Here is a 27223-nt window from a genome sequence, read left to right as displayed (position 1 = left end):
TTTACTGTCTGAGCCCCTCTGCTCTTAAATCCTGTTCCATTTTTAAGATTAGCTTTTATCTTTGGAAACCCCACTCCTATCCTATTACTCCTTTCTTCTTTTGGATAGACTTTACCATACAGTTTTATTATCTTTAACCTGGTAAAAACAAATAACATAGCATTTTTTCATTTTAATTAAAGTGCATAGTCCAGTGGCGTTAAATACGTTACCAGTGTTATACAACCATTATTACCACTGTCTAGTTCCAGAACTTTTTCGTCACTACAAGACCCCATTCTTGTCCTTAAGGACTTCACAGTCTGGTTGCGAAAATAAGTAACTTAATGTTTACCATATAGTGTGGCAAATTACATGTCAGAGCTTGCTATAGTTAAGCTGTATTCGTTCAACTAAAATTTTACTTTGAAAGAGCAAAGTAATTTTTGGTTAGGTTAACATCCAGGTTGTCCTACCACTCCATACCTGAATTAAATTTAGGCTAGACTGAAATCTTTAGTCTTCTTGGCTTAAATAAATTCAGGACTCACAACTCCTCATGCTCTTACTTTGTAAGATCATTTGAGGAATAGCTGTATTTGGGATGGTAAAATAATCTGCCTGCAGTGCAGGAGACCCAGATTTGATACTTGTTACTTTATAACAAGAAGGAAACTGAAAAATTGATATTCTGATTTAAAGCTAAATTATGAACTCTTCCTTTTCTCATGGAGCAGAAGAAAAAAACAGAGAGAACTTCCTAGTTGTCTGTTCCCACCTCAGTTGAGCTGTTTTGACTTATTCTAGTTGTAGTGACAGCTTCCTTGATTATGGTCAAATATAGCATTATACAGGCATGCTTGTGTCTTTTAGCAGATCATTTGAGGAATAGCTGTATTTAGGATACTGTGTCAAGAGATTGTGTTTCTGAACTCCTTGAAGCTTTGGAGTTGGAAATTGATGATTTAAAGTTGACCATTTTAGCAGTTTTAGTGAAAGGCAGTGTTAGCAACATTGAACAGTGTTGTAATACAGATTTTATTTGCATTCTGCTGTCAGGGTTTGTTTGCTGTAGCACAAGATTGTTTTGGAAAAGTAAAACACAATACAGCCCTTTGTTTTTAAGATTCTGCAGTCTTCCTAATATAGTCAGTCTAAGAAAGAGTTGCTATCCCAAATGATGGTTAATATTTTAGTTAGCAATTTCAATGTTTATCATAAGAAAAGTTCATATTACTAGATCTAGACTTCTAATAAATTGTGTTTACAGATTTAAGAAAGCCTGAATTTGTGACAGTTTTGGTTGTTTATTCAAAAAGAATGAAAAATTAAAGATAACCCCCTAGTTTGATTAGTTTTACTAATAATTTTGGCATTTGCTTTTAGAAAAATAACTGTAGTCTTGTTTTTTTCAGGGTAATCACTTTGATCAATATGAAGAAGGACATTTGGAAATTGAACAAGCATCCCTTGACAAGCCTATAGAATCGGTAAGATCAGTGCTTAATTTGGGGTCATAGATAGTTAGATAGGTAGTGTTCGTGTGACACTTGATGTGAATGAAGTTAAACTTATTAATTAACTTATAGTACAGTTTAGAGCTGTTTTCTTGCATGCCCTACAGTAATCAAGTAGAGTTTGAGTTGTAATCTAATATTTAATATGTTAGGAAATCAGTGAAAAAAATCTAGAAACACTTTAGAATTTTGATGGAAAAATATCATTTTTGGCCCATACTCTGTTAAAGATAATAAGTTTAAGTTTAGTTGAAGTTTTTGTAAATTGAATAAAGGAGTAAAATGTATTTTGATCCTTTAAAAAACTTCACCTTTCCTGGCAACACAATCATGTGTGAAATGTTCCATTAGGAACAGTTAGGGGCTAATATTTTTATTTACCAGACTCTTGTGAGACATGGTAACTTTGGTTTCTATGGTTTAAGAGATGTCTGGTTTTTGTCGAAAATTGATTGTATCTATTCACATGACTTAATTTTAAATATTGATACAATGCAACAGAACAAGTAGATTTGTTTTCCTGACTCTTTAATTTTTGAACATTATTTTTATTTTGAAAAGCCCTTTATTTTCAGATTACACAGTCCATTGTTAAAATGTCTAAATTTGTCAGTATTGTCAGTATTTAATATTTGTTCTTAAGTGTATGTATTTAGTAAGGGTTTCAGAGTTATTGATTAACTAGAATGCAAAGTCAACAGAGAGAGAGTCTCTATAACAGTCAAGACGTTCCCCCTTCTCCTTTTAAGAAATACTAGCTTCTCCTCCTCCCTCAGGAAAATAAGGCAATTTAGAGAATACAGATATTTTAACTTTAGCTTTTATTTTAATAGCTGTAGCATAGTAAAGGATCAACATATATTTATGTTCCTAACTAGGTTGGTGTTGTGTGTGTTTGTGTGTGTGTTTAGATGTTTACAGAAATTTACACAACTTGGGGTGTTCGACATTTTTCTTCCACAGCAGTTGGCCCATATTAGCTAAGCAGCCATGATCTGGTTTGTATTGCACGGTCTGCCTTTTTTAATTTCTTCTCTAGGGTTTCTTTCTCCCCACCTCCCCTTCTTATTTCTGTTCTTCTGGTCCAGTGAACACTGCATATAGTACCTTCTGTCTTAATGTGCTGGCATGATGCTAGACTTAGGCATGGCAGTAATTGATGACGCATGTGATAATGCTGCAGAGGGAGAATTCACATCTGATGTTGTGCTGAAAGCCCAGTCTTGTGTTTTGACTTAAGGATGAAATGCCAGGCCCACTTTGATGAGTTAAAAAATATTTGAAGTTTTTGTCTTATTTTACTATCGTCTTGGGAATTATCACAAGGTGGAGTTTTACAGTGAAATCTATGGGCTAGCTAGGTCAGTATTTTATACTTGGAAAATAACTTTTCCATATCATTTAAATGTTTCTTTGGGTCAAAGTTTAAGAATAGATAGCTGTCAAAAGAAAGGCCCAGGTGCCATATTCTGCAAGGTACAAAGTTGAATAATATTATACAAGCTATAATTCAGTGGGTACTCTGACTCAACAGTAGCAGGAAATTTAGCTGGACTAAATTTGCGGCCTAGTATTCATTATTACTTTACTCAAGAAAGTTTTAGTAAAAGCATGAAATTAAATGATTTTTAACATTTTAAAAGCCTTCTTTTAGGACTGCATTTAAAGGTTTTTGGAAAGTTCATTCCTTCGGCATGTGGGACTAGTGCTCTTTTTCCTCTCACAATGTCCAGGAATTTTCCCAGCATATGTCATAGAAAGAACACTATCATAAGGCAGTCTGACTGAGTAATCTCAGTGAGTAGGAGTGGAATTGATATATGCCTTATTTATTAAATAGTATTATCTTCTCCACTAGAAATAGCAAGTATCCTTGGACTGGATGTTTAATTTTTTATGAATAAATATATGTTCAGAGATGTATAGTAGTAAATTGTACTTCTAATGAAAATCTACTCCTGAAACACATTAAAACATGGATTATTTGTGATGTAGTAGTTTAGGTAGTAAGGTGCTTCATAGCCAACATGGTGTTAGATAGAAGTGGGGCAAAAAGAGAAGGATTTTATTTCTGTTCCCCAATCATTTGGGGGTAAATTTAAAGTTTTAAAAGAAAGTCCTAAAATGATTGGCATAAAAATAGATAGTGTAGTAACCTCCAAGAGCCCTGTCACCTTAGAAATGCCCACCAAGTAAGTGTATATTAGTTACATGTCTGGCTGGCTGGCTATCTTGTTGAGCACTATTGAGCTATCTTCTTCTTAGGGGGAAATAGAGGTTGCTTCTAACACACAGAAAGAGTCTCTGCTGAATTAAAATCTTTCTCTGCAGCAATATCTATTGAGAGGTGCTGACTGTTTTGCTACAGCATGCAACTCAAAAGTGGCTGGAAATATGCAGCTTTGGGAGTCTACAGATCATTGCAGGAGCTAAAGGTCTAGTCATTTTTTTTTTTTTAAACGAAGGTAATCTGCAGCAGCTGGTAACCGAGGAAGTCTCTGCACAGGTTTGTGCCAAGAATATGCCCGTGTAAGGGGTTATTGTGAGTATAGGATTAAGGTCTTTTTGTTTTGTAATAGGGTAAATGTGTTGCAAACCAGCAAGATAGGAAATGAGATACAAAGATATAATAATACATTATGATTTTGATAAACTCCTGAAGCTTAGATTTGTTCCTGAGATGATACAGGTATTTCAGTTTCAATCTGGAAATGTTGAAAATACATCAAAATCCAGCATTAATGAAATAGTTCATTATCTTTGGTATAAATTTTTATTTTCCCTGGTTTATTTCAACCAACCAGATATCTTTCAGTGAAGTTTCTGGTCAATAATAAAACAATGTTCCAAGAAAATTATTAAAGAATTGCCAGATAACTTGTTTATCTGAATTAAGGAGAAGGTGGGAAGTATTAACATTTTGCTCTTATTACAAAAAACTTTTTAAAATTTATGTTTTAATGTAGCTACTTTATGAGATTTTTAGGTCCCACCTATGATTATGATCTCCACTTTATACTGAAAAATAAAGCGTTTAAAAACCAAAATCTTAAAACCATAACCTAGTCTAGGATTCCACCATAGATCCAAAAATTGGTTGATCTGACTTAAGGTATACGGTTTGTTGTGGTCTTTACCATAGAAAGAAGATGAGAAATCAGATGGGAGAGTGATTATAAGCTGTACAAAAGGCAAATCCCTGCGCCATAGACTTAAAATATGTTGTCATTGTTGCAGTTGGAAGTGAAACTGCCCGTCATCCAGTACTTGGTCTTTGTTCTACCTGACTGATTAAAATTCTGTCTTTATAGTTGTCAGGTTGACTGAGCAGGTTTAAAAAAATTAAGTTTTCAAATTCCAGTTGCTGATGTTTACTTTGCATATCTAAGGATTTAGAAGTGTATGTATAAGTGGGTTTTGTCATGTTGCATATCTGTTTAGATCTGTGGACTCCACTAGTTCCAAACTGTAACTCTATAAGACTGCTGATTTGATATTTAGCAGTGACCATATGTGGACTGCACTATAAATAATGTGCTTCTTGGAGCTGAATGGTGTAGCATTACTATATGGCTTTTCTCTCTAGTCTTCATTGTGTCATCTGTAGTGAGCTATAGATTTTTTTGTTGGGGAATTTTTACAACTTGTTGTTTGCATGGGTTCACCTAGTAGCACTTGGTTTTTGCTTATAGAGTCTTTAATACACAATCAGCAAAGCTTACAATCCACTCAAGAGATTTGCCATTTTTGTCACTGTTGAAAATGAGCTAAATGGTGTAAATTGAATGTGGCTGTCAACTAAAAGAAAATTCAGTGTGGAATTAGTATTCATCTAGTCACTGCCATAATTGTAGTATAGTTTTCTCTTGAGACTTGGTATTCTATTTCCTATTATTAAAAAACTTAGAAATCAGCCCCACACAATGAAGTGAATTTTAGTCTATATTTTGGCAGACTCCTATTATACAGATTGGTGGGGTTTGGCAGACTCCCGTTATACAGATTGGTGGGGCTGTTTCCCAAATGGTTATTGTTTCTTTGATGGTATACAGCTTCAGGGAGCAGAGAGAAGTTCCTGGGAAAGTTTTCTACTTGGTATTTAATTAATAAAATTGTTGAGGAATGGCTGAAACAATAATGAGATGGTTTTTTGTGTTTGTGTTTTGGCTGGTATTGTGTTTTTAGCATATTGGTAGTTGTTTCTAATACACATTTCTTGCTATTATTGATGTTCCCATTTAAAAATTATATCCTCCTTTCTTGCACATTTAGTACAGAGGATTAAAATATAGCACTTTAATTTACATTTGAGTTTAGAAACAGAAAAACCATAAAGGCCAATTTAGGTAATCTAGATGAAAAAAGTTTTGAGTTTTTAGCTCAGCTTCATAGTTTAACTAGAATTAAGAACTTCATTCCTAACCAAATAAAATGCCACATTGCCACCATTTTTGGAGTCTTAAGGACAGAGAGTAATGAATAGGTCATGGGAGGAATTCCCTGGCAGTCCAGTGGTTAGGACCTCTGCACTTTTAACTGCCAAGAACCCAGGTTCAATCCCTCATCAGGGTACTGACACCCCACAGGCTGTGTGGGACGGCCAAACAACAACAAATAGTTTGTGGGAATTCTTTATGAATGATCTGGAAAACCACCCTTTTGCCTACCTCCCTTGGGCAAAGTTAGTTGCTTTATTAATTGTTTAAAATTAGTATTTCCCTGCATTTTTTCCATGTGTAGTTAAATTATAAACAGCCTATCACTATACATGCCCCCTTGTCAGTCACAAACCAGGCTGTGTTAAAAAAAGTTATTTTCAGTTCTGTAAGATTATAACTAAACTTCAAATTATTTATTTTGCTTAAAAATAAAAAATCAAGTTTTTTTAGTCACTTTTGTAGTAACCAAAATAATAAACTGTTATTTCAGGAGTTAAATAGTGCTCATTGCCCTTGTTATGTCTAGATTACCAGTTGAGGCCACAGATTGCTGCAGTTTACTGTTATAAATGACATTCATAGAAATGATTGACACCCTAACCAGAGAGAGTAATGATTATCACCAGTTGGCCACTGAATTCCTTGCTCTTTCACAGTGAAATTCAGTGAACAGTTTGATCACTTCAGATTAGACAAGTCTGCTTTGTTCTATTAATACTTTGTTATGAGATATTTTGACGTGCCTTTCTTGTGTTACCCATCATCCTTAAGCCTACTGGATTTTTCACTAGTCTTTATAAAACTTTTTTCTTTTGGTAGGAAGAGGGACCATAGTGAATACTAGTCCTTTCTGCAGAGTTGCAGAACTGCCATTTTTTCTCCAAAAACAGATAGTCTGAAATGATAGGAAAGGCTCAGATTTTCCGTAATAGTCATTCACTTAATCTCAGAGGTTGGTGAGTAGAAGACTTTCTGGGAGATATGCCTATTATTATTGTTGCTTTTTGTTATAATTGCAAGGTCATAGAGTGGCATATTAATAATATTAATACATAACCCCTGACATTTCATTCCCTGTTTATACTTGGGGAAAGTGAAAGAAAATGAAGTCACTCAGTCGTGTCCGACTCTCTGTGACCCCATGGACTACAGCCTACCAGGTTCCTCCGTCCATGGGATTTTCCAGGCAAGAATACTGGAGTGAGTTGCCATTTCCTTCTCCAGGAGATCTTCCCAACCCAGGGATTAAACCCGGGCCTCCCGCATTGTAGGCAGATGCTTTACTGTCTGGGCCACCAGGGAAGTAGATTTAATTAAAGAACAGTTTTCGTTTAAAGATTTAGAAGAGAAGTACCACTGCCATTTTGTATCAATAGCTTTTTTTGAGAAGGTGACAGCCATCTTGAGTGGTTTTGTAAAAGTGATGCTAATGTGTATAACCCTAAATTTTTCTTTTTTCTCCCTCTCCCTTTAACATTTGCTTTTCCTTTCACTGTTGTCAGTCACAACACGCTGCTCTTGAATCTCTCAGCTGGTCTTGACTCGTGAATTTACTTATGCTTTCACTCTTCTTTAATAAATACATTAATTGCAAGCAGTGAATTGAAAACAAGACAAAAAAAAAAAAACGACCATTAGTGATTGGACAGTTTCTTACTTTGTGTTACATTTAACTGTTCTTTTGACAGCCCAGTTTTTAAAGCCAGGTTCGTATGGAAATGCTTTCACTCCACTTGCACTGCTTTTGGAAATAGCATACTGCTTCATCTGTCTGTTTATTTTAGTGCATTCATAATATAACACGGTCAGCATAATGTCTCATCTCCACTTAGCCAAAAGATAGAGTTTTCTTAATTTAAAAAAAGGGACAACAATTTTTGTCAGCATGGTTTTAATACCCTAAATCTGTGCCTAGTTATAAAATTAGCCTATTAAGAGATTAAACAATACTTTATTCAGCTACATTATCTTAGAGTCATTCTGCTATCCTTGTCCTTTCTGTAGTTAATTTAGTTGTAGGAATTATGATATAAAACAAGGATTTTATGTGCAGGTAAGTGTATTTCCACAGTAGTACTATAAAGGCCTCTCTCTTTATCTTCATTTTCTGCTAAAATTAGTTGTGTTAAGACTTACAAAAGTTTTTTTTTTTTTTTTTTTTACAATAAGGTTATTTATATATAGGCATTCAGTACTGGGATTACATATAACCATAGTATTTTCTCATTCTCTCAATTTCTAGCAAAAAATAATCTCTAGTGACCTTTTGTGTACAGTAATGACTGTGTATATGTATGTTTAAAGTAATTGCATGTTTTGTTATAGAAACATTTTCATTATCATTTGCCCATTTTTTCAAGTATCCTGATCTTTGTTCCTCTAATCAATAAAGTAATAAGCTGCTCAGTCCAGTTTTCTAGTTGGCATCCTGTCATAATACTCATAGAAGGAAGTTGACCTTTTTTTTTTTAAACAGAGCATTAAAGAGACCTAATCTTCTTCTTATAACTTACTATCAGAGAATATAATAGTAACATATTTTTTCCTATAATTCCAGAGCATTTTACCATTGAATATGTAGCTGGAAGATAAAAATCAATTTAATATGTCTGTTTTTAATTCAGAGATTTATGGTTTAGTTGACTTCATAATTTGATTTTAGGAAATACAAGATTATTTTCAAGTGGTGATACCCAATTAATATTATAAATTACATTTTAATGCATACAGAACACTTTCTGTTTACAATTTTTAAATGTTTTCCTTTTGATAAGTAACATCATTTTATCAGATACAGCTAAATGATTATTTTAGTGTTCTCTCCGTATTTGTAAAAAGCAAAGAATTGGACAAAGGTCTGCAGAGGTTTCTAAGATCTTGAAACCTTACGCAAAAGCTGACATTTAATTGTTGTTTCTAGTGTCTTTACATGTGATTTACATTGAATGATCTTTTCCACTGTGCTCCTAGGAAGATGAGACATTATGTATATTGGTTTTTTTCCCCTACATGCACTAATGGTTCTTTACTGTTAACTTATTGCTAGGCCTGTATCATTCTAACATTTTAGCATTTTTGTTAGATTACATGTTGAAATGCATCACTCAGTCTGTGCTTGAGCTCATTTTATTTTTCTGTTTAATCAATTTAATTTCTCGTTTTACTAACCTCACTGTTTTTTCAGTTTAATATTGGCTGCATGCTAGTTAAATATTTATATTTTATATATATGTATTAAAAAACCAATCAAGTCTAGCCTGGATTTTGCTCTGATTGTGTTTTCATTTCTAGTGGTGGGGCAGTCTTACACTTACAACTTACTTTGTATCATGAAAGCCTGACACATAAGCAAAATAACTAAATACAATGTAGATTTTCTTTATTAAAAAAAAAAAGCTCTTAAAGTGGTGCTGTCTAGGTGGTGGATATGATTGTATAAGTACTTTGATTTTATGCTTTTTAATGTTAGTTTTAAACTTCATAAGTGTATTCTTCCCCCTTTCCCCTTCCCTTTTTTCTCTTTTTAAAAGTGTTGTGTATAAAAATTGCCCAACACACCATCAGAAAGGACCCTTTCCCTCTTTGTTCTTCCTGTATAAAATACTAGCCAGTATTTCTTTTTACATTAATGCCCCCTTTATTGGGCACATTTCCCCTATTAGCACCTTTTTTGCATGCATATATGTAGAATTATCTCTTGTTCATCACCTGTTAAATATCACTAGGAAGGGAAGAATATATTATTGGAATATTTTTGGTTTGTCTCTCTGTTCTGTCTGTCAGGATAATATTGGACATCGCTTACTCCAGAAACATGGGTGGAAGCTGGGCCAGGGATTGGGAAAATCTCTTCAGGGTAAGTTTTTTAAATATACCAAGAAAAAAGAAAGAAAAAATGTTTCTGATGCAGATCTTATGCCTGAATATATTTTTTGTCTTTTTGAAAAAGTTTTTGGGCTTTCTCCCACTGCCTTTTATCCCCTAGAGTAGTCTGTTTTTCCTATAACTGTATTTGAAATCACTGTTAAGCTAATAATTTGCAAGAGTAAGCTGCTGTGTCGTGAATACTTTCAGGAAACATACTGTGTATGGCTCAGTCTGTTTTAAATTTCTTTTGGTGGAAGTGATGGTTGGGTAAAGTAAATGAAATACGTAGTATCAGAATGTACTGTCTTTGTATCACTTAGTGATGTATTATGGCTGCTGTATTTTTAAGAGAATTAATTTCAACAGCAGAGTTTAATTTTTGCCCTCCTGAATTCTTCCTGAAGCTGGTGATTGCCCTTGTTCTTTGTCTCTAATCAGAATCCATGCAATAGTAGAATAATTAACCTATATGAAACATAAAATTGAAACAGAGATTTCCTAGGGTTCTCTGAGAGGCCATTTCTTAAGTTCAGGTCAGTCTCTGGGAAATGTGTGGTTTACAGTTTACATTGTATGTAATTTTTTCTTTTAACTGTACTAATCATTTGGATAACAAACACTGCTAACATTTCTGCTTCTGAGTTCTTACTAGTTGAAAACCAGTCAACCAACTCCATTTACTTATTAGCTCCGTCGTATTCAAGGGCTGCTGTTCTCTGCAGATGTGAACAGTACCTCAGAAATGATGGAAATCATTGCACTTCTACATTTGGTCATGAAGGGTCTCATTGTATAAAGGGATATTTGGGGAGAGGTGCACTACTGTTGACTAATTTTTTGAATTTGGGAAATGAATTTCCATAATGTGAGTGGGCAGTCTAATCAGTTCAAATGTCTGTATTAAGGGCCACAATAGGACGGGGCATGAAACAGGATGTTTCAGTCTTTAAAGCCTTTGCTTTTTAAAGTATACATCCACAAATTCTATTCAGTTGTGACATGAGAAATGCTCAAAAATATATTTCAAATGAATATTTATTACTAAGCATTAACCTATCCTTTGGGGGAGGTAGAAAGATTTGATCACCACTAAACTTGTTTTCCAGTGGTGCAAGAACTCATTGTACACAGTATAAAGAATACTCAACAACTGAGAGCAATTTGTATGGCATAGACCATAGATTTTCTAAGAGACCAGAAAAGAGAAAGCATCATCAGGACTAAAGTAGAAATGACTTCTTGGCAGGTTTAGTCCCAGTGGTTTGCACAGTTAAATGTTGGGTTGGGTTGAATGGAGGTGATAGTTCAGAATAAGGTCTGAAGATTTTATTTGATCTTTTCCCCTACTATTTGAAACCTCTCTTCCTATTCAGAGATTCCCAGGAGCATTGTTGATTGTTACTGTTTTTGTTCAGGTACAGAGGGGAGTAGAATTTGGGGACATTACGTAGGGGACTAGTGAATCTGTTTGAATCCCAGAGTTTTCCATTGTAAGCATCGGAGACTTCAAAGTACAACTAAAACTGGCAGAGAAAAAGAGTGAAAGAGACGTGTAGCAAGCGAGTTTAGAAAAGTGCTCTGTGATGGTCTAAAGAGGTGGGATGGGGAGGGAAGTAGGAGGGCGGTGTAGGAGGGGAGGGACGTATATATACCTATGGCTGATTCATGTTGATGTATGGCAGAAACCATCACAATATTGTAGAGTGATTATCCTCCAATTAAAAATAAAGTAAAATTTAAAAAAAGATCAGGAAAACGGGTGCTTAACTATTTTTGGGTGATGGAAAATTATTGTTTCATTTTAAGAATACTTTCAAATTTGGGTGTCTTTAAACTTTGAACTCCTTGAAAAGAGAAATCAGATTTTATCCATATTTCACATTCATCTCTGTGGTGATTGGCATGTAATAAGCACTCAATAACTCATCAATCCATTATTTATTTAAAATAGAAATTTGAAGCCCTTCCTTTTTTTCTTTTTAATTGTGGCAAAGCCCACATAACATAAAATTGTCATCTTACCCATTTTTAAGTGTACATTTCAGTAGTGTTTACTAAATTCACAGTGTTGTTCAAAGCCCATGTGTCTTGAATGGCTAGTATGGTCTCTACCCTTCAAAAAGAATGAGACCTTATTCTCCTGCCAACAAAATGGATTTCCCTGGTGGCTCAGACGTAAAGCGTCTGCCTACAATGCGGGAGACCCAGGTTCTATCCCTGGGTCGGGAAGATCCTCTGGAGAAGGAAATGGCAACCCAATCTAGTACTCTTGCCTGGAAAATCCCATGGATGGAAGAGCCTGGTAGGCTACAGTCCACGGGGTAACAAACAGTCGGACACGACTGAGCAACTTCACTTTCACTTTAATTGTCTTGGAAATGGCTCTTTTATTTTTTTAGTGTCACGTTCAACATTGTCCAGGCATTGAGTTGATTTCTCTTACATAGCTCTTTCTGTAATACCCACATAGTTTGGCTAGAATATAGCCACATTTATGACATATTTAGATAATTCATGACAAATTTTTTTCATTGTACCAAACCTTTGCTACAAATAACCACTGAATAAAGAAAGCCCTGTTGCTCTGCAGAAAATCATAATGCCTTCTTACTACTGCATAGACTAATCACTGCAAATAATTTCTAGATTCATGGTTTGTAAGTTCTTTGCATTTACTTGTTTATTGTCCACTTTTAGTTGCTTTTGTTTGATTTTAGGCTCTAACATTTTTTAACATGCAGTCATCCACTGAATTTAATTTCGAGATTAATTTATTTATTATTTTATTTTATTTATTATTAAATTAATTAAATTAATTTCGAGATTTTGTTAACATCTAAAAATTATTGAAAGCCCTGTGAGACTTTACGGAGTGCTAGTCTTTGGGGCTGCAGTGTATGTATATAACTTGTCACTGGATAGGTTGGAGAATAGGGCATGCTAACTCTGAAACAGAATTCTTTGTGGCACGATAGAAAATTCAACTTTGTTAGGTGGGTTTAATTTTTACTTGAATTTCCCTTATTTACCTTTTGTTCTCCCCTAATATTTATTAGGGCTTCCCTAGTGGTGCTCGGAGAAGGCAATGGCAACCCCCTCCAGTACTCTTGCCTGGAAAATCCCATGGACGGAGAAGCCTGGTAGGCTGCCGTCCATGGGGTCGAGAAGAGTCGGATACTACTTCACTTTCACTTTTCACTTTCATGCATTGGAGAAGGAAATGGCAACTGACTGCAGTGTTCTTGCCTGGAGAATCCCAGGGACGGCGGAGCCTAGTGGGCTGCCATCTATGGGGTCGCACAGAGTCGGACACGACTGACTCGACTTAGCAGCAGCAGCAGTAGTGCTAGTGGTAAAAGAACCCGCCTGCCAATGGAGGTTAGACATAAGAGACACCAGTTCGATCCCTTTCGGGAAGATCCCCTAGAGAAGGGAATGGCATCCCACACCGGTATTCTTGCCTGGAGAATCCCATGGACAGAGGAGCCTGGAGGGCTTCAGTCCATGGGGTCGCACAGTTGGACACAACTGAAGCGATTTAGCACACATCACAGTGTTTATTAAAATATTCAAAAGTTAAAATTTATATGCGGCAGATAAGTGATTGTTAGTATTAGAAAAAAGACTTGTAGAAAAGGTTGTTGGCAAGATACCTGAAGGAAACAACAATAAAGAAAGGCCTGCGATGAGAAATATTATGAATGGTTGTGTGTGTTTTTTTTAATGCAGGCAGAGGGTATGTTTAATGTGGAATAAACAACAGCAAATGATAGTTGTATTTTGTGGCTGTTGAATTGGATTTGGTTCTTGAAATTGTTTTATGACCTTGTGGCAGCTTTGAAATGGAATGGAATGTAGCTCAAAATCTTTATTTTGCTATGAAATAGGTAAGTAGATGTAGCCCAGAAGTGGTTCCTAAACTTTCTTTGTTATATTGTCTAAGAGCTGTTTGATGATGTGGCTGATTTTTTTGGTCACAAAGACAAATGAAGAGGTATGATATATTTCATATTCCATATTTAGAGGGTTCACTCAGTGACAGTCAATCAGCATTAGCTCAGCTATGAGATAATAATGTATTCTAGTTATACCAGCTGTAAATAATGTAAGTCATGGGCAAAGTAAATAAGATTGTTCCTGCTCTTCAGGTTTATTTTCCAGTCCTCTAAGTCTTGCTTTTTAAACTTACACTACACTTTTGAAGGTTTTTTGAGGCCAGGGACCGTGTTTTATATTTTTTAGTATGTGATCAATTGAATACTTAATTGACAAATTGCTTTAAGTTCCTTGAGAGTAGGGATTCTCTTTTATTTTTGTTTAGAAGCACTTGGTATAGGGTATGAAGCAGTGAGAGCAGCATTTGGAAACTTAGGATTTAGGTTTGAATTTGGCTCTGCCACTTACTTTAAGTAAAGGGACAAGTTGAATTATTTGTTTCAGCAATAAATGAGGATTAAAATCTCTGCCTATATTCTCACAGTGATTATGAGGGTAAAGTAATTAAGTGAAGTTACTTTATGCAAACTGTAAAACACTATGTAAATGCTAATTGTTATTAACACCTCAATTGTATGGTGTGTGTTTAAGTATTTTAACTGAATTTGAGTTAATCTTTAGGTATTCATCAAAAACCTAAGTATCATAAAAATCACAGAGAAGCCTCTATCTTGCTACTCTCTATTTCCCAGAATTTGTAACAGTAGTAGCAGTAGCAGCAGCAGCTAAGATACTGCTGCTGCTGCTGCTAAGTCGCTTCAGTCGTGTTCGACTCTGTGCGACCCCATAGACGGCAGCCCACCAGGCTCTGCTGTCCCTGGGATTCTCCAGGCAAGAACACTGGAGTGGGTTGCCATTTCCTTCTCCAGTGCAGGAAAGTGAAAAGTGAAAGTGAAGTTGCTCAGTCGTGTCTGACTCTTCACGACCCCATGGACTGCAGCCCACCAGGCTCCTCCGTCCTTGGGATTCTCCAGGCAAGAACACTGGAGTGGGTTGGCCATTTCCTTCTCCAATGCATGAAAGTGAAAAGTGAAAGGGAAGTCACTCAGTCGTGTCTGACTCTTTGCGACCCCATGGACTGCAGCCTACTAGGCTCCTCTGTCCATGGGATTTTCCAGGCAAGAGTACTGGAGTGGGGTGCCATTGCCTTCTCCGCTAAGATACTAATATGTGCTATTACTGTTTGGATGGCATCACCAACTCTGTGGACATGAGTTTGAGCCAGCTCCGGGAGTTGGTGATGGACAGGGAAGCTTGGTGTGTTAGTCAGTGGGGTTGCAAAGAATCGGACATGACTGAGCGACTGAACTGAACTGAACTGAATATGTGCTGGATATTTGACTCCCAGTTCTGTGCTTTTAATGCTGTGTATGTTTTAGGGTCATAAGTCCCTAATTTTGCTTTTTGTTTCAGTAATTCTGAGCTCTTAGTTACATCTAAAAGAGCCTCAGTCACTAAGCAGTGGGGTTGGGACAAATAATTAAATGTAAAAAATAAAATTGTTAAAATAAACAGTAGGGTAATTATTAAAGATAATCTTATAATAAGGAGAACTTTAAGTTCAACTCCAAACCCAGAAATCCTTAAAAGAAGGATAAATTTGACTATATTTCATCATAGTAAAGTAAAAGAACAACAGCTAAACAAACTGGGGGAAATATCTGTAATATATCATTGTAGACAGAGGACAGATTTCTTTATGTATTTATCGGTATGTGAAATTCTTGTAATCAAAATAGAAAGGGGGAAATGGCTATGAATACTGTTTACAGAAAAGTATTGCAGATGACCTTTAGGCATATGAAAATATTCTCATTTCTTCTCATATTAGAGATAATGCATATTAAACTATGAGATATGATTTTTTACTTGTTGGCTTGGAAAAGGCTTTAAAAAAGACTAGCCTGGTCAGATTTGGGGAAAATAGGTTCTTACATTATAGCCAGTGAGACTGTAAACGGATAAAACCACTATAGAGAACAGTTGAATTACTTAAAGATTAAAATGCATGTATCCCTTTAGATCCAACAATTCTATCTTTAACTTATTCATGAAATGCAAAAAATAATGTATGATTGAAGTTATTCATTATATCACTGTGATAAAAGATTAGAAATAGTCTACCATATTTCCTTGATCCTAAGACATTTTTTCATATTTTAATAAAGGTAAAATTAGATGTACCTTATTAATGGCATTAGTTACAATGGCAGCTTTTAAAATTTCTTAGTGGCACATAAAACAGTGTGTTTCTATTTTCCATTATTTTAAATGGAATACACATCAACCCAGCAGCTAACCAGCTTCTAAAACATAGTTGCCTGTTTATTGATTTTAAAAAAAATTAAGATATAAAGTATACATTTTTTCCTGATTACCAAATAATTTATATGGTTCTTAACAGTTGCTTTCTCTGTTGTAACATGTCCATAGCTTTTGTTGATACTTAAGCAGCTTTCCCAAAGTCCTACAAGTTGTATATGAAATGTATTATATCTATAGGTTTCTCACATATCTTTTTCTTAAAAATGTTGAATTAGATTTTTGAGATTGAAGCATAAAAATTTTATTGTATGAAATCGTTGGCTGGAAAATATGTCAAGAGAGATGAACTGAAGCATTTCACTGTGAAACATTAAAAGGGTACATTCTGTGGGGTTTGTGCATATATTTGTTTCTTATTTGCTTTACTGTGCAGAGAAAAGTCTTGCCTGGAAAATCCATGGACGGAGGAGCCTGGTGGGCTGCAGTCCATGGGGTCTTGACTGAGCGACTTCACTTTCACTTTCATGCATTGGAGAAGGAAATGGTAACCCACAGTGTTCTTGCCTGGAGAATCCCAGGGATGGGGGAGCCTGATGGGAGGCCGTCTATGGGGTTGCACAGAGTTGGACACGACTGAAGTGACTTAGCAGCAGCAGCAGCAGAGAAAAGTCATTGTTAAGGCAGACTGTGAAGGGAAAGTGAGTTGCTTTTTACTGTATCCTTTTAAAATTTGATATGATACACTATTACTACTAAAAAATGTAGAAAGAAAATTGTTTTGAAAAAGACTCAGAGTAGACAGAATCCAAGCAGAGTAGAGTTGGTTTCTTTAGTGTTTCTTTGGTTTTATGTATGTATCCCTCCTCCCACTCTAGTTTCAGTTAGCAAACAAATGGTAAATATAGTTGGATAAACCCTGCATTAGCTAAGCCCCAACAGTGCTTATATTAATACATTTTATGACTAAAGAAAAACTAGATTTGAATCCCATACAGTAGAAATATGTAGTGTTAAAATTTGGACTTTATTGTTAAGTTAGAATGTTGATTTTTAAAACCACACTAACTTCTAAGAAAAATCATTCTTTGGCTGGGGAAAAATAGGTTTTCTTTAATACTATGATGACACAGTAAATGTTCTGGATAGGATATTTGTAAAAAGCTGAGTTGTTGTCCTTCCTTAGTTTCCCTTTGAAATTTGTTTTCATGGATTATATGCCACATCTAGAATGTAAACATTCTGCATGTCAGTATGGATTGTCAGAAAGGCTTAGTTATACTTGTTGCTGGTCTAGCTGAAGGAGCCTGGTAGCTATAATGATCTTTGTTCCTAGGTAATTAAATGAGCTGTGCAGTCTTTATGCATTTTCAAAGGTAAGCATAATTTTAGTAATTCAGGTATCAAATTTAGTAAGATAACAGATTATATATAACCCCTGACTATCTTAATGGAATTTAGTTAATATAAACAAATGAATCCAGCTGAATCCAGTTAGTAAACAAAATTTAGAATTGACAATCTGTAGTTAAAAAGTCTAGATTTTAGAGCTAGAGTTATTACCAACCTGCTGCTGCTGCTGCTAAGTCGATTCAGTCGTGTCCAACTCTGTGCAACCCCATAGACGGCAACCCACCAGGCTCTGCCGTCCCTGGGATTCTCCAGGCAAGAACACTGGAGTGGGCTGCCATTTCCTTCTCCAATGCATGAAAGTGAAAAGTGAAAGTGAAGTCACTCAGTCGTGTCCGACTCTTAGCGACCCCATGGACTGCAGCCTACCAGGCTCCTCCATCCATGGGATTTTCCAGGCAAGAGTATTGGAGTGGGGTGCCATTGCCTTCTCGATTACCAACCTAGATGGCATATTAAAAAGCAGGGATATTACTTTGCCAGCAAAGGTCCATCTAGTCAAGGCTATGGTTTTTCCAGTGGTCATGTATGGATGTGAGAGTTGAACTGTGAAGAAGGCTGAGTGCAGAAGAATTGATGCTTTTGAACTGTGGTGTTGGAGAAGACTCTTGAGAGTCCCTTGGACTGCAAGAACGTCCAACCAGTCCATCCTAAGGGAGATCACTCCTGGGTGTTCATTGAAAGGACTGATGGTAAAGCTGAAACTCCAATACTTTGGCCACCTCATGTGAAGAGTTGACTCACTGGAAAAGACCCTGATGCTGGGAGGGATTGGGAGCAGGAGGAGAAGGGGACGAGAGAGGATGAGATGGCTGGATGGCATCACTGGCTCGATGGACATGAGTTTGAGTGAACTCCGGGAGTTGGTGATGGACAGACAGGGAGGCCTGGCGTGCTGTGATTCATGGGGTCGCAAAGAGTCGGACACAACTGAGTGACTGAACTGAATTGAGAAATGAAAAGGGATTGGGGGATATGAGAAGGGGAAATAGTGAACTCAGATGCTGTATAGACTAGTTGCTCAGTATAGAGATTGTTACATTTATAGACAGACATTAAATATATGTTAAAGTGTTATTTAACCAGAAGACATTAAATATATATCAAGTTCATGCAAAATAATTAGAAAGGAAGTAGCAAATTTTTCTAAATTTAGATCAGATACTTTTTTACTAAGAAAAGAGTAGACCAGTTATAGAAGCAGTTTGGACATCCTCAAGGTAGATTACGTTAAATGAAGCATTCACTGGTGAAGAATTACATTAAAATAGTTGCACTTCTATTAAATACTTGTTTTCAAGAGACCATAATAAACAGTATACATGACATTGTGAGATACTACCCTTACTCTCATAAGTTTGCCATTTATTTTAGGAGATAAGTGGAAGAAACCTTAAGAGTAAACTCTGTAAGGATAAATGACTAGGGAAGACCTCACAATGAAGTCTTGAGGGAGGAATAAGTATTACCAAAGAAAGAGACACTGATGTATACAAGGTGATTACAGTTGGTGAAGAGTAGGTGTAGCTGGCTAGAGCAGAAAGTGTCCATTCGGCAGTGAATGTCACACTTTAAAAGCAGAAGAACTTATCAAAATACATATTTTTAAAGTGAACTTTGACATATAAAAGGATGGAAAAAACCATAATTATTTGGTTGAAGCAGGGTTCTGGGTGTCCAAGAGCAGATGAGAAACCATAACTAGAAAGCAGTAATGGGAATTTGGTTCAGATTGGCACAAATCTAGTATTATCTTAACTAAAACCTCATTTAATTATTTTTTTTAATTTTTAATTGGAAGATAATTGCTTTACAGTGTTATGTTGGCTTCTCCCATACAACAACATAAATCAGCTGCCAGTCCATGTATGTCCCCTCCCTCCTGAATCTCCTCCCACTCCCTACCTCATCCCACCCCTCTGGTTTGTCACAGAGCACCGGGTTGAGTTCTCTGTCCCCATATAGCAGCTTCTTCCATTGTCTGTCTATTTAACACATATAATTCTTAAAGCAAGACTATGTTATTCCAGCTTTGCAGAGGAAAAACTGAGGCTTAAAGAAGTTGAGCGAGTTGCTTAAGAATAAACCGTCAGTAAATGACAATATCAGAATTCAAACCTTGGTCTTTCTGACTCCAAAACCCATGCTGCTAACTAACTACCACACTGAGTGTAGAAGGCTGCTCCAATTTGAAACTTTATTTTGTAAACAAAAGGCAGTTTTTTATTAGAAGAGGTATAGACTTATCTAGCAGATAGAAATATTAAAGCTAATTTAATCAGAAATTCATTTTACAAATGAAGAAATGTAGGTTTAGGGTTCCAGAATGTTGAAAGGCAGTCCCTAGTTCTCTTGATTTGTGATCTATTTCTTTCCATTATACCAATTAGCACATTGGTGGTAGAAGTTAAGTACGAATCTTGCCAAAGTATGACTGAAGATGTAAAACCATTTAGAAAGTTGTCTGAGTTGATAAGGGCATAGAATAAAATGATAGCAGTGGAACTGGAAAGGAAAGTGTAGTTATGAAGCATGATAAATCAACTATGAAGCATAATAGCAGTTGATTCATGCATGTGTCTTGCTAGCAAGCCTTTGTTCACTGGGTTTAGTTGTTAATCCTTAATAATAGCTAGTGTTTAAGTGTTTACAAAGTGCTTACACATGTATAGTCTAATTTAAGTCCTCTCTGGGGTAGTTACTCTTTTTTTACAGATGAGGAGATTGACATTTTAAGCAATTCTTTGCCCAAAATCTTACAGCACATAGGTAGTAGAATCATGTTGCTAAAAACCTATGCTTTTAATCAGTATGCTATCTAAAATGTACTTAAATGCTGTGTAGTGGCTTACTTCTGTCTTCTGGAGAAATGTGATGGTGGTGAGAAATAAAGTACTGCATAATTGAAATGTACAATAGTTACTCTGGTTGAAAAAAATGTAGGTAGCTTTGAATGTGATGTTTTTTCTTAGAGCTCGTGAAGTGGTCATTTATGTTCTTGATGATAAATATAAATTTCTGTAAATTCACTGGAAACTTGAAGCTAGATTGAGTAGTAAGAACCTTGGCCACATTTTTAGGAGTGATAGATAATTGATCTCCAAAGGTAAAGAGAATACTGTAATTTCTTGTCTCATACTATAATTTCCTCCTTTATTTTTTCTTACACTTTGTATTTCTCTTGTGGTGTTTTTAACATTCTACCTTGAATAATTTGTATTTATGTGTCTCTTAACTCTCATGAGCCATCTTCCCTGGTGGCTCAGAGGTTAAAGCGTCTGCCTCCAATGCGGGAGACCTGGGTTCGATCCCTGGGTCGGGAAGATCCCCTGGAGAAGGAAATGGTAACCCACTCCAGTATTCTTGCCTGGAGAATCCCATGGACAGAGAAGCCTGGTAGGCTACAGTCCATGGGGTCGCAAAGATGGGGTCGCAAAGAGTCGGACACTACTGAGCAACTTCACTTACTTACGTACTTAACTCTTGTTAGACTGTAAACTCCTAAGTGATAACAATTACAGGCGTTTATGTGTTTTCTGTTGTTGCTTTTCAATATGTTTTTTTATTCTGCATATAGTTACTGAATCTGTAGAATGTGCCAGATCTGTACTAAGTCTTAAGAGTTAAGGAATGAATAAGATATAGCTCTTGTCTCTGGAGGCTTATGTCTAATATAGACACAAGTGTAACAGATAAATCTAGTGCAATATAATACTGTAATTGTGAAGTTAAAGGTACAGTGGGGGCTTAATAGAGAATTGAAAAACATAACTTAGAATTTTAACTTATTTCTTGAAGGATTTAATAAGTGAAAGATTTCATTGCGAGAATAAGGAAGCAAACAACTGTATTAGCATCTGCCCAACTATACTTGTTAGTTGATACATGGAATCATTCATCCATAAGAACCACTGGTATTTAAAAGGAGGACCAGATATAAACATGATAAGAACACAAAGTTTAAAAATATGATTTGTGAGAAATATATTTTGATAAAGAAAAAAGCTAAAAACGAAAATATTTATTAAAAATGGCTACCAAAATTTGAAGTAATGGATTGTACATTTAGAAAAGGGGACAAAATAATATCATCTTACATGTATAAATGTGGTTTATTAGTTCTAAATTCAGCCTTTTCTGTCTTACTAAGTCTTCTGAAATGTGTGACGTAGATAATTCTGTAACCAAATGAGTTACAGAGAAAATCTAGCTGGAGCTTAGAAGGAAAGAACAGAGGACAGTCTCAGGAGTAGGACTTGGAAGCTCCGATGCCTGTTGGGGCCAGGTGGTAACATACACAGTTGAAGCCCACTGAACTTGAGACAGTAAGTAGGAAGTAGTGTGAGTTGTGCCATGTCTGGAGAGGAATAACTGCCACTCAGCTAGCTCCTGCTCATTGTTACTGTGTAGGAATATAGTGTCATGTGTTGCCAGACCTGAATTTAAAAAACAAAACCAGAAATCCAGATATTCTGGTGAAACTTAGTAATTGAAAAATGTTGGCTCAAAGTTTAAAGTAATCTGAGATAAACAAACATATGCAAGGCCTATATTTGATTCACAGGTTACTACTTTATGACCTCACTTGAAATTTGACCTGGGTTTAAATTCAAGCTCTGCAATCAGTTAGTGGTGTGACCTTTCTTCAGTATGCTCAAATATTTAAAAGATTTCAGAACTGTTTGGGGAATTAAACATGATGGCATATAAGCTTTATACCTGTATCTTATCTCATTTTCCTCTCCCAATAGTAGGTTGGGAGATAATGCCACTTTAAACAGATTGAGAAACCTAAGTGTTTATCCATAGTCAAACTGCTGAGGATAGTAGCTGTGTTTATAACAAACCTTCCTACCTCTACTCTAGTACTTTTACCATTAGACTGGTGATTCTCAAGCTTTAGTGAGCAGCAGAATCACTTTGGGTGCTTGTTAAAAATGTAGATTCCCAACCAGTACAACTCAGCAGGTCTGCATTGGGGTTCAGGAAATTACATTTTAAATAAGCTCCCTAAGTAATTTGCTTTAGATCATATGAATAAAATAAGCTTCTGAGAATGTTACCTTCACTGTGGCAAGTCGGGGTAGACGGTTCTTTTGCTCATCCAAAATAGATTAGTGATTTTTAGTCTGATTTAGTATAATGCTATTTATTTTTCTTATAATCTTATCTTTATCCTGATTTACACTGTTTCCTACATTATTATTTATGGACTTCGTGCCCTAGATTAGTTTGCATGATTAAAATGAAACTGGTTTCTCGTACTTCTTACGAGAGTGGCATGTCCAAGAAACTTAAAATTAGCAATATATAAAATTAGTATATAAAATATACCAATATATAAAATTAGTATATAATCATCATGATTTTATTGTAATTAGAGTAGTGTTTCCAATCAGGTGAAAACAGTTGAAAATATAAAATTTCACTGGTTAGCCAATATTTGAAAAGTCGAAACTAAGAGGAGACAGAAATGCCTTCAAAGTTGTATGGAATCATAGACTTTAGAACTGGAAAAGAAAATTTCTATGGATAACCTAGGATCTCTGGGCTTTTTAGAAGAGATGCCAGAGGAAATAAGGGAGATTTTTCAGTAATTTCAATTTATTTGACTTTCTCAATTTACTTCTACATTCCATGTAGACTTCATCTATTACAAATTTGGCATACAGTGGATTAATAACTTACTATTCAGTACACATACATAGGTGTTAGTGTATTTCTCAGGTGACAGTAATAGTAAAATAGTAAGCATTTTGACAGTGTTTAAGTTTTTCTGTTTTGTTTAGGTATAATTTACCTAAGAAAATTGTTTGTACCTGATAAATTTCTTAGGTGATCTGTTTTAATTTGGAGAAAGTCTTGCTAAAGTATACTTCATTCTTTTGGCTTAGATGTAATATTTGTGTAACCTTTTCAAACTCAGTAGTCACTCTTGTTAATGGAATGATAATATGGGAAGGATTTGGGGGTAGATGATAATTTTCTCCTTCAGTAAATAGGACTGTTTCATTATCACCAGGTTGTTGGTAGAACATTAGAATCTATCACAGCTTCTTAGAGTATTTTTAATTTTAAGGTATTTTAAAATGCCAGTTTTGGAAATGAACAAATTGATTTTTTAATTTTCTGAGGCCTTAAGACAACAGTGTTTAGCAGCATCATGGTGAAATGTTAGGGTTTACAAAGCATCTTCTATTGTCTGTTTTGATCTACATGCCAGTCCCGAAAGTGGAGATAATGTTTCCATTTTGCTGGAGAGGCTGCAGGGACTCATGGGCTAGTTGTCCAGAGTGACACAAGTGTTTAGAAGTTACCTCTTACTAGAGAACTGAGATTTTGTAGCCACCTTTTTTAGGGACTACCTAGAAAAATATAGAAAATAAAGGTGAGTTGCGAGTTTGAGGTGTAGGATTAAGGAAGAGCAGTTTAAATGGAGCTGGAAAACATTTTGGGGTTTAAGAATGATCTTGGAATATTAAGGAATTCTCAGTGTAGTTATGGAATAACTTAATAGTAAGTGAATACAACTCTAAGAAAACATTGGATTGTTGGACATTACAATACCATAGGACTAGCTACTCTATACTGTCTACATTTAGCCACTAAGTCGTGTCTCTTTTATGACCCCATGGACTGTAGCCCACCAAGCTTCTCTGTCCATGGGATTTTCCAGGCAAGAATACTGGAGTGGGTTGCCATTTCCTTCTCCAGAGGATCTTTCTGACCCAGGGATCAAACTTATATCTCCTGCATTGGCAGGCAGATTCTTTACCACTGAGCCACCAGGGAGTTGTTTTGAGGCCCTGTCAGCTGACAATGAAATAAATATATGTATGCTTAGCCAAGAGAAACAAAACAAAACTAACCTTTTCTTAATATATTAGATTACATGATTAAAATTGAACTATTTTGTCCTAGAAAGTAGCTCTGATTCTTTGGGAAGATGGAAGGATTTTTAGGTCATAGTTTTTTAAACTTCTGTGCCCTTAAAAAAAAAACAAACACCTGTGCCTGAAAATCAAAATAACCTTGTTGTTATATAGATCATTAAACAGTCTGTGGCAAGAATATAGTTAGTTTTTGTAGCACTAGAGACTTTGGATTCTATTTTGAGTAGGAATTCTTTAAAAAAAAAAAAAAAAACTTAAAAGCCATAGGGTATAATTAATATACTTGATGTTTACTAAGAAAAAGATATCTAAATGATGATGAAAATAATCATTATTTTTATGCTACTGAAGACTGTTATTTTAAGGAGAAATTTGCAGAAGTAAAGCTTTGGTTTGGAAATATATATACCACTTTTTACCCAGGAAGTATTTCTGAAAGTTGTATGTAATCACTGTTTTTTTAAATGAATGGAATTATATTTAAACACATTAACATAATGACTTCCCTGGTGGCTCAGACGGTAAAGCGTCTGTCTACAATGCGGGAGACCCGGGTTCGATCCCTGGGTTGGGAAGATCCCCTGGAGAAGGAAATGGCAATCCACTCCAGTACTATTGCCTGGAAAATCCCATGGACAGAGGAGCCTGGTAGGCTGTAGTCCATGGGGTCGAAAAGAGTTGGACACGACTGAGCGACTTCACTATAGCTTACTATAGAGTCTTACTTTGAGTAATTTTACAAATCAGAGAATAGTCACCATCCTAATTTTGTATTATTCTTGATTTTCACATATATATTTGAGTTGCTTAAAGTAAATAAATTTAAGATGTCAGGTCAGATTCTTGACTTTTATCAACTTAGTGGCCTTTTGGAAGTAAAATTTGTGACTTTTTTGATGGCTTTTATATTTACTTTTGCCTTATTAGGGTCAGTCTTTTAAAACAGTTTTAGACTTCTTTGAAAGATGTTAGACATTAAAGCTTTTTGAACCATACATGCATTAGGTCCACAAATGTTATTTTCTACTCCCTCATGCCAGAAGTTTATATTGGTAAGATTATTTTGCCTAATTATAGATTATTCATGGGCTATAGGACTTTGTTTTAATTACTATCACAAAAATATGCCCAAAGCCTTGCAGTAGTGCTTGGTATGTAGAAGCAACTCAATAATTATTTGTTGTTGGATGAATCTCAGCAAAGGAACAGACAGCAAATGTAAATTGTAGTGTTATCTTATCTGCTGACTATCCAAAAACTGTTTTAATCACTTTGGAAGCTTCTTCATTTCTAATTTGTTTCTGTGGAGAAGTCATGTGTCTTCTGTTTCTGAAATGTGCTGTTTACCAGATTATGGTTGTTCTTCAATATTTTCTCTCTAGTTGTTCTTTTCCTGGGGTTTATTTAAAAATAGTGTTTGTTTAAAAAAAAAATAATTTCTCTACAGTCCAGTTCTTTGGGCCAGTTTTGTAGATTGGAGTATCCTAAAGTGTTTCAAAATCGAAACTGGTTAATGAAAGGGCTCATTCTCAGAAACTGTGGCTATAAGCAATCAGTGAGTTTTCATATTTGGCCTTATTCTCTCTTGAGTTAAGATAAGTTATAATACCTTTACATTTTAGCAAGAGATGTGTACATGAGTATTTTAGCACATGTGTCATTGTAGAAGTAAGCCTACCTTCTAAAATATAGAGTATACAGTACCAGTTGGTCAGTGAAACCTCATTAAAAGTTTTTTCCATCTCTTTAAAAAAATTTTTTATTGAGGTACAGTTGATGTAGAATATTATTTTGGTTTCAGGTATACAGCATAATGATTCAGTACTTGTGTGTGTGTATATATATATATATATATTTAAAGTTTTTATTTAGAAAATATGAATATCAATTTTTTTCCCCTCACATGAATACATTGATAGTAGAATTTTCTATAAGTAGTATGTTTTTTTCCCACCCTTGTCCAGTCAGCTAGATCACAGTCAGAGTATCTATATATAGATCTTTGGCTGAAGAGGACAGTTTCTTCTTAAGGAAAGTATTTATTGTTCTGGTTGAAGTTGCCTCCTTTGAAATGAAATAAACAACAAAATGTTCTTATTTTAATGAATTTTAAGAAATACTTGTCCCTGTTAAGAGAAGCCAAGAAATAAGAGAAACTGGATGTAGTTCAATTTGTATTAAAAAGAAGTTGAGTTTTCTAGGGGATTATTATATTAGCAAACATTTTTTTGCTATTTATCATTGAAAAGTCATCACTATGGGTTGTTACTCAGATATTCCTTTATGATAGGATTTGTCATTGATCACAAATGAATAAATGAGGGTTTTTTTTTTTTTTTTTAATACTGCAGCCTCTTCATGTATGTATTCTTCAGTGTCTTTTCCCAGTGGGATTTTTCCTTGGTCTGGAACTTCTAATAATGGAAAAAAATTACTACTTGGCGGAGGCAGCAATGTTACCTTCAGATTGTTTTTAAAGCCAGACTGTTTTCTCTGAGTGGACTAATTGTAAATGTGACAGGCCTTTTGATGCCAATTTCTCTGGAGTTCCTGGTGGTCTTCAAAGTTTGGCTTTATTATGTGCAGAAAGAAAGCTGTTGGTGGACTTGGGGAAGACTTGATTAAAAGGAAACAAAGTTCTGAGGAAGTCTACCACAAAAGTTGTATTCATTCATAACAGAACTCAAATGTTCATGTTTTCCAAGCACTGACAATCTAAGGTTATTTTCCAGACCTTTTATTTATTATAATGAGGTCTTGATGATCCCCTCTACGAGACAGTCCTCTTAGAGTTCTTTTAGTGCAGCTAATGACTTGATAATCCCTTGATGATCTGTCTTTGATGTTATTTCCTTAAGGA

General features: G+C 35.4%; 1 protein-coding gene across 5 annotated transcripts in view; it reads left to right on the top strand.

Moving 5' to 3' along the window:
* GPATCH8 (G-patch domain containing 8) overlaps nt 1-27223 on the top strand; it is a 95036-nt gene that overhangs the window by 19710 nt on the left and 48103 nt on the right. For 2 of the 5 annotated variants that reach the window (XM_003587454.6, XM_024980918.2), the window contains exons 2-4: nt 1395-1469; nt 7624-7641; nt 9719-9791. Coding sequence is in view for 1 of the 5 variants with exons in the window: in XM_005220960.5 (XP_005221017.1) it covers nt 1395-1469; nt 9719-9791 (148 nt within the window). In the remaining 4 variants the exon portion in view is untranslated. Of the gene's footprint in view, nt 1-1394; nt 1470-2459; nt 2495-7623; nt 7642-9718; nt 9792-27223 lie in introns of all 5 variants that reach the window. The other 3 variants (XM_024980916.2, XM_005220960.5, XM_024980921.2) reach the window with 3 other exon arrangements.

The sequence above is a fragment of the Bos taurus genome, chromosome 19 (assembly GCF_002263795.3).
Source record: "Bos taurus isolate L1 Dominette 01449 registration number 42190680 breed Hereford chromosome 19, ARS-UCD2.0, whole genome shotgun sequence".
NCBI classification, from domain to species: Eukaryota; Metazoa; Chordata; class Mammalia; order Artiodactyla; family Bovidae; genus Bos; species Bos taurus.
The sequence above is the reverse complement of the archived record's forward strand: the minus strand, read 5'-3'. Positions and strand labels throughout refer to the sequence as shown.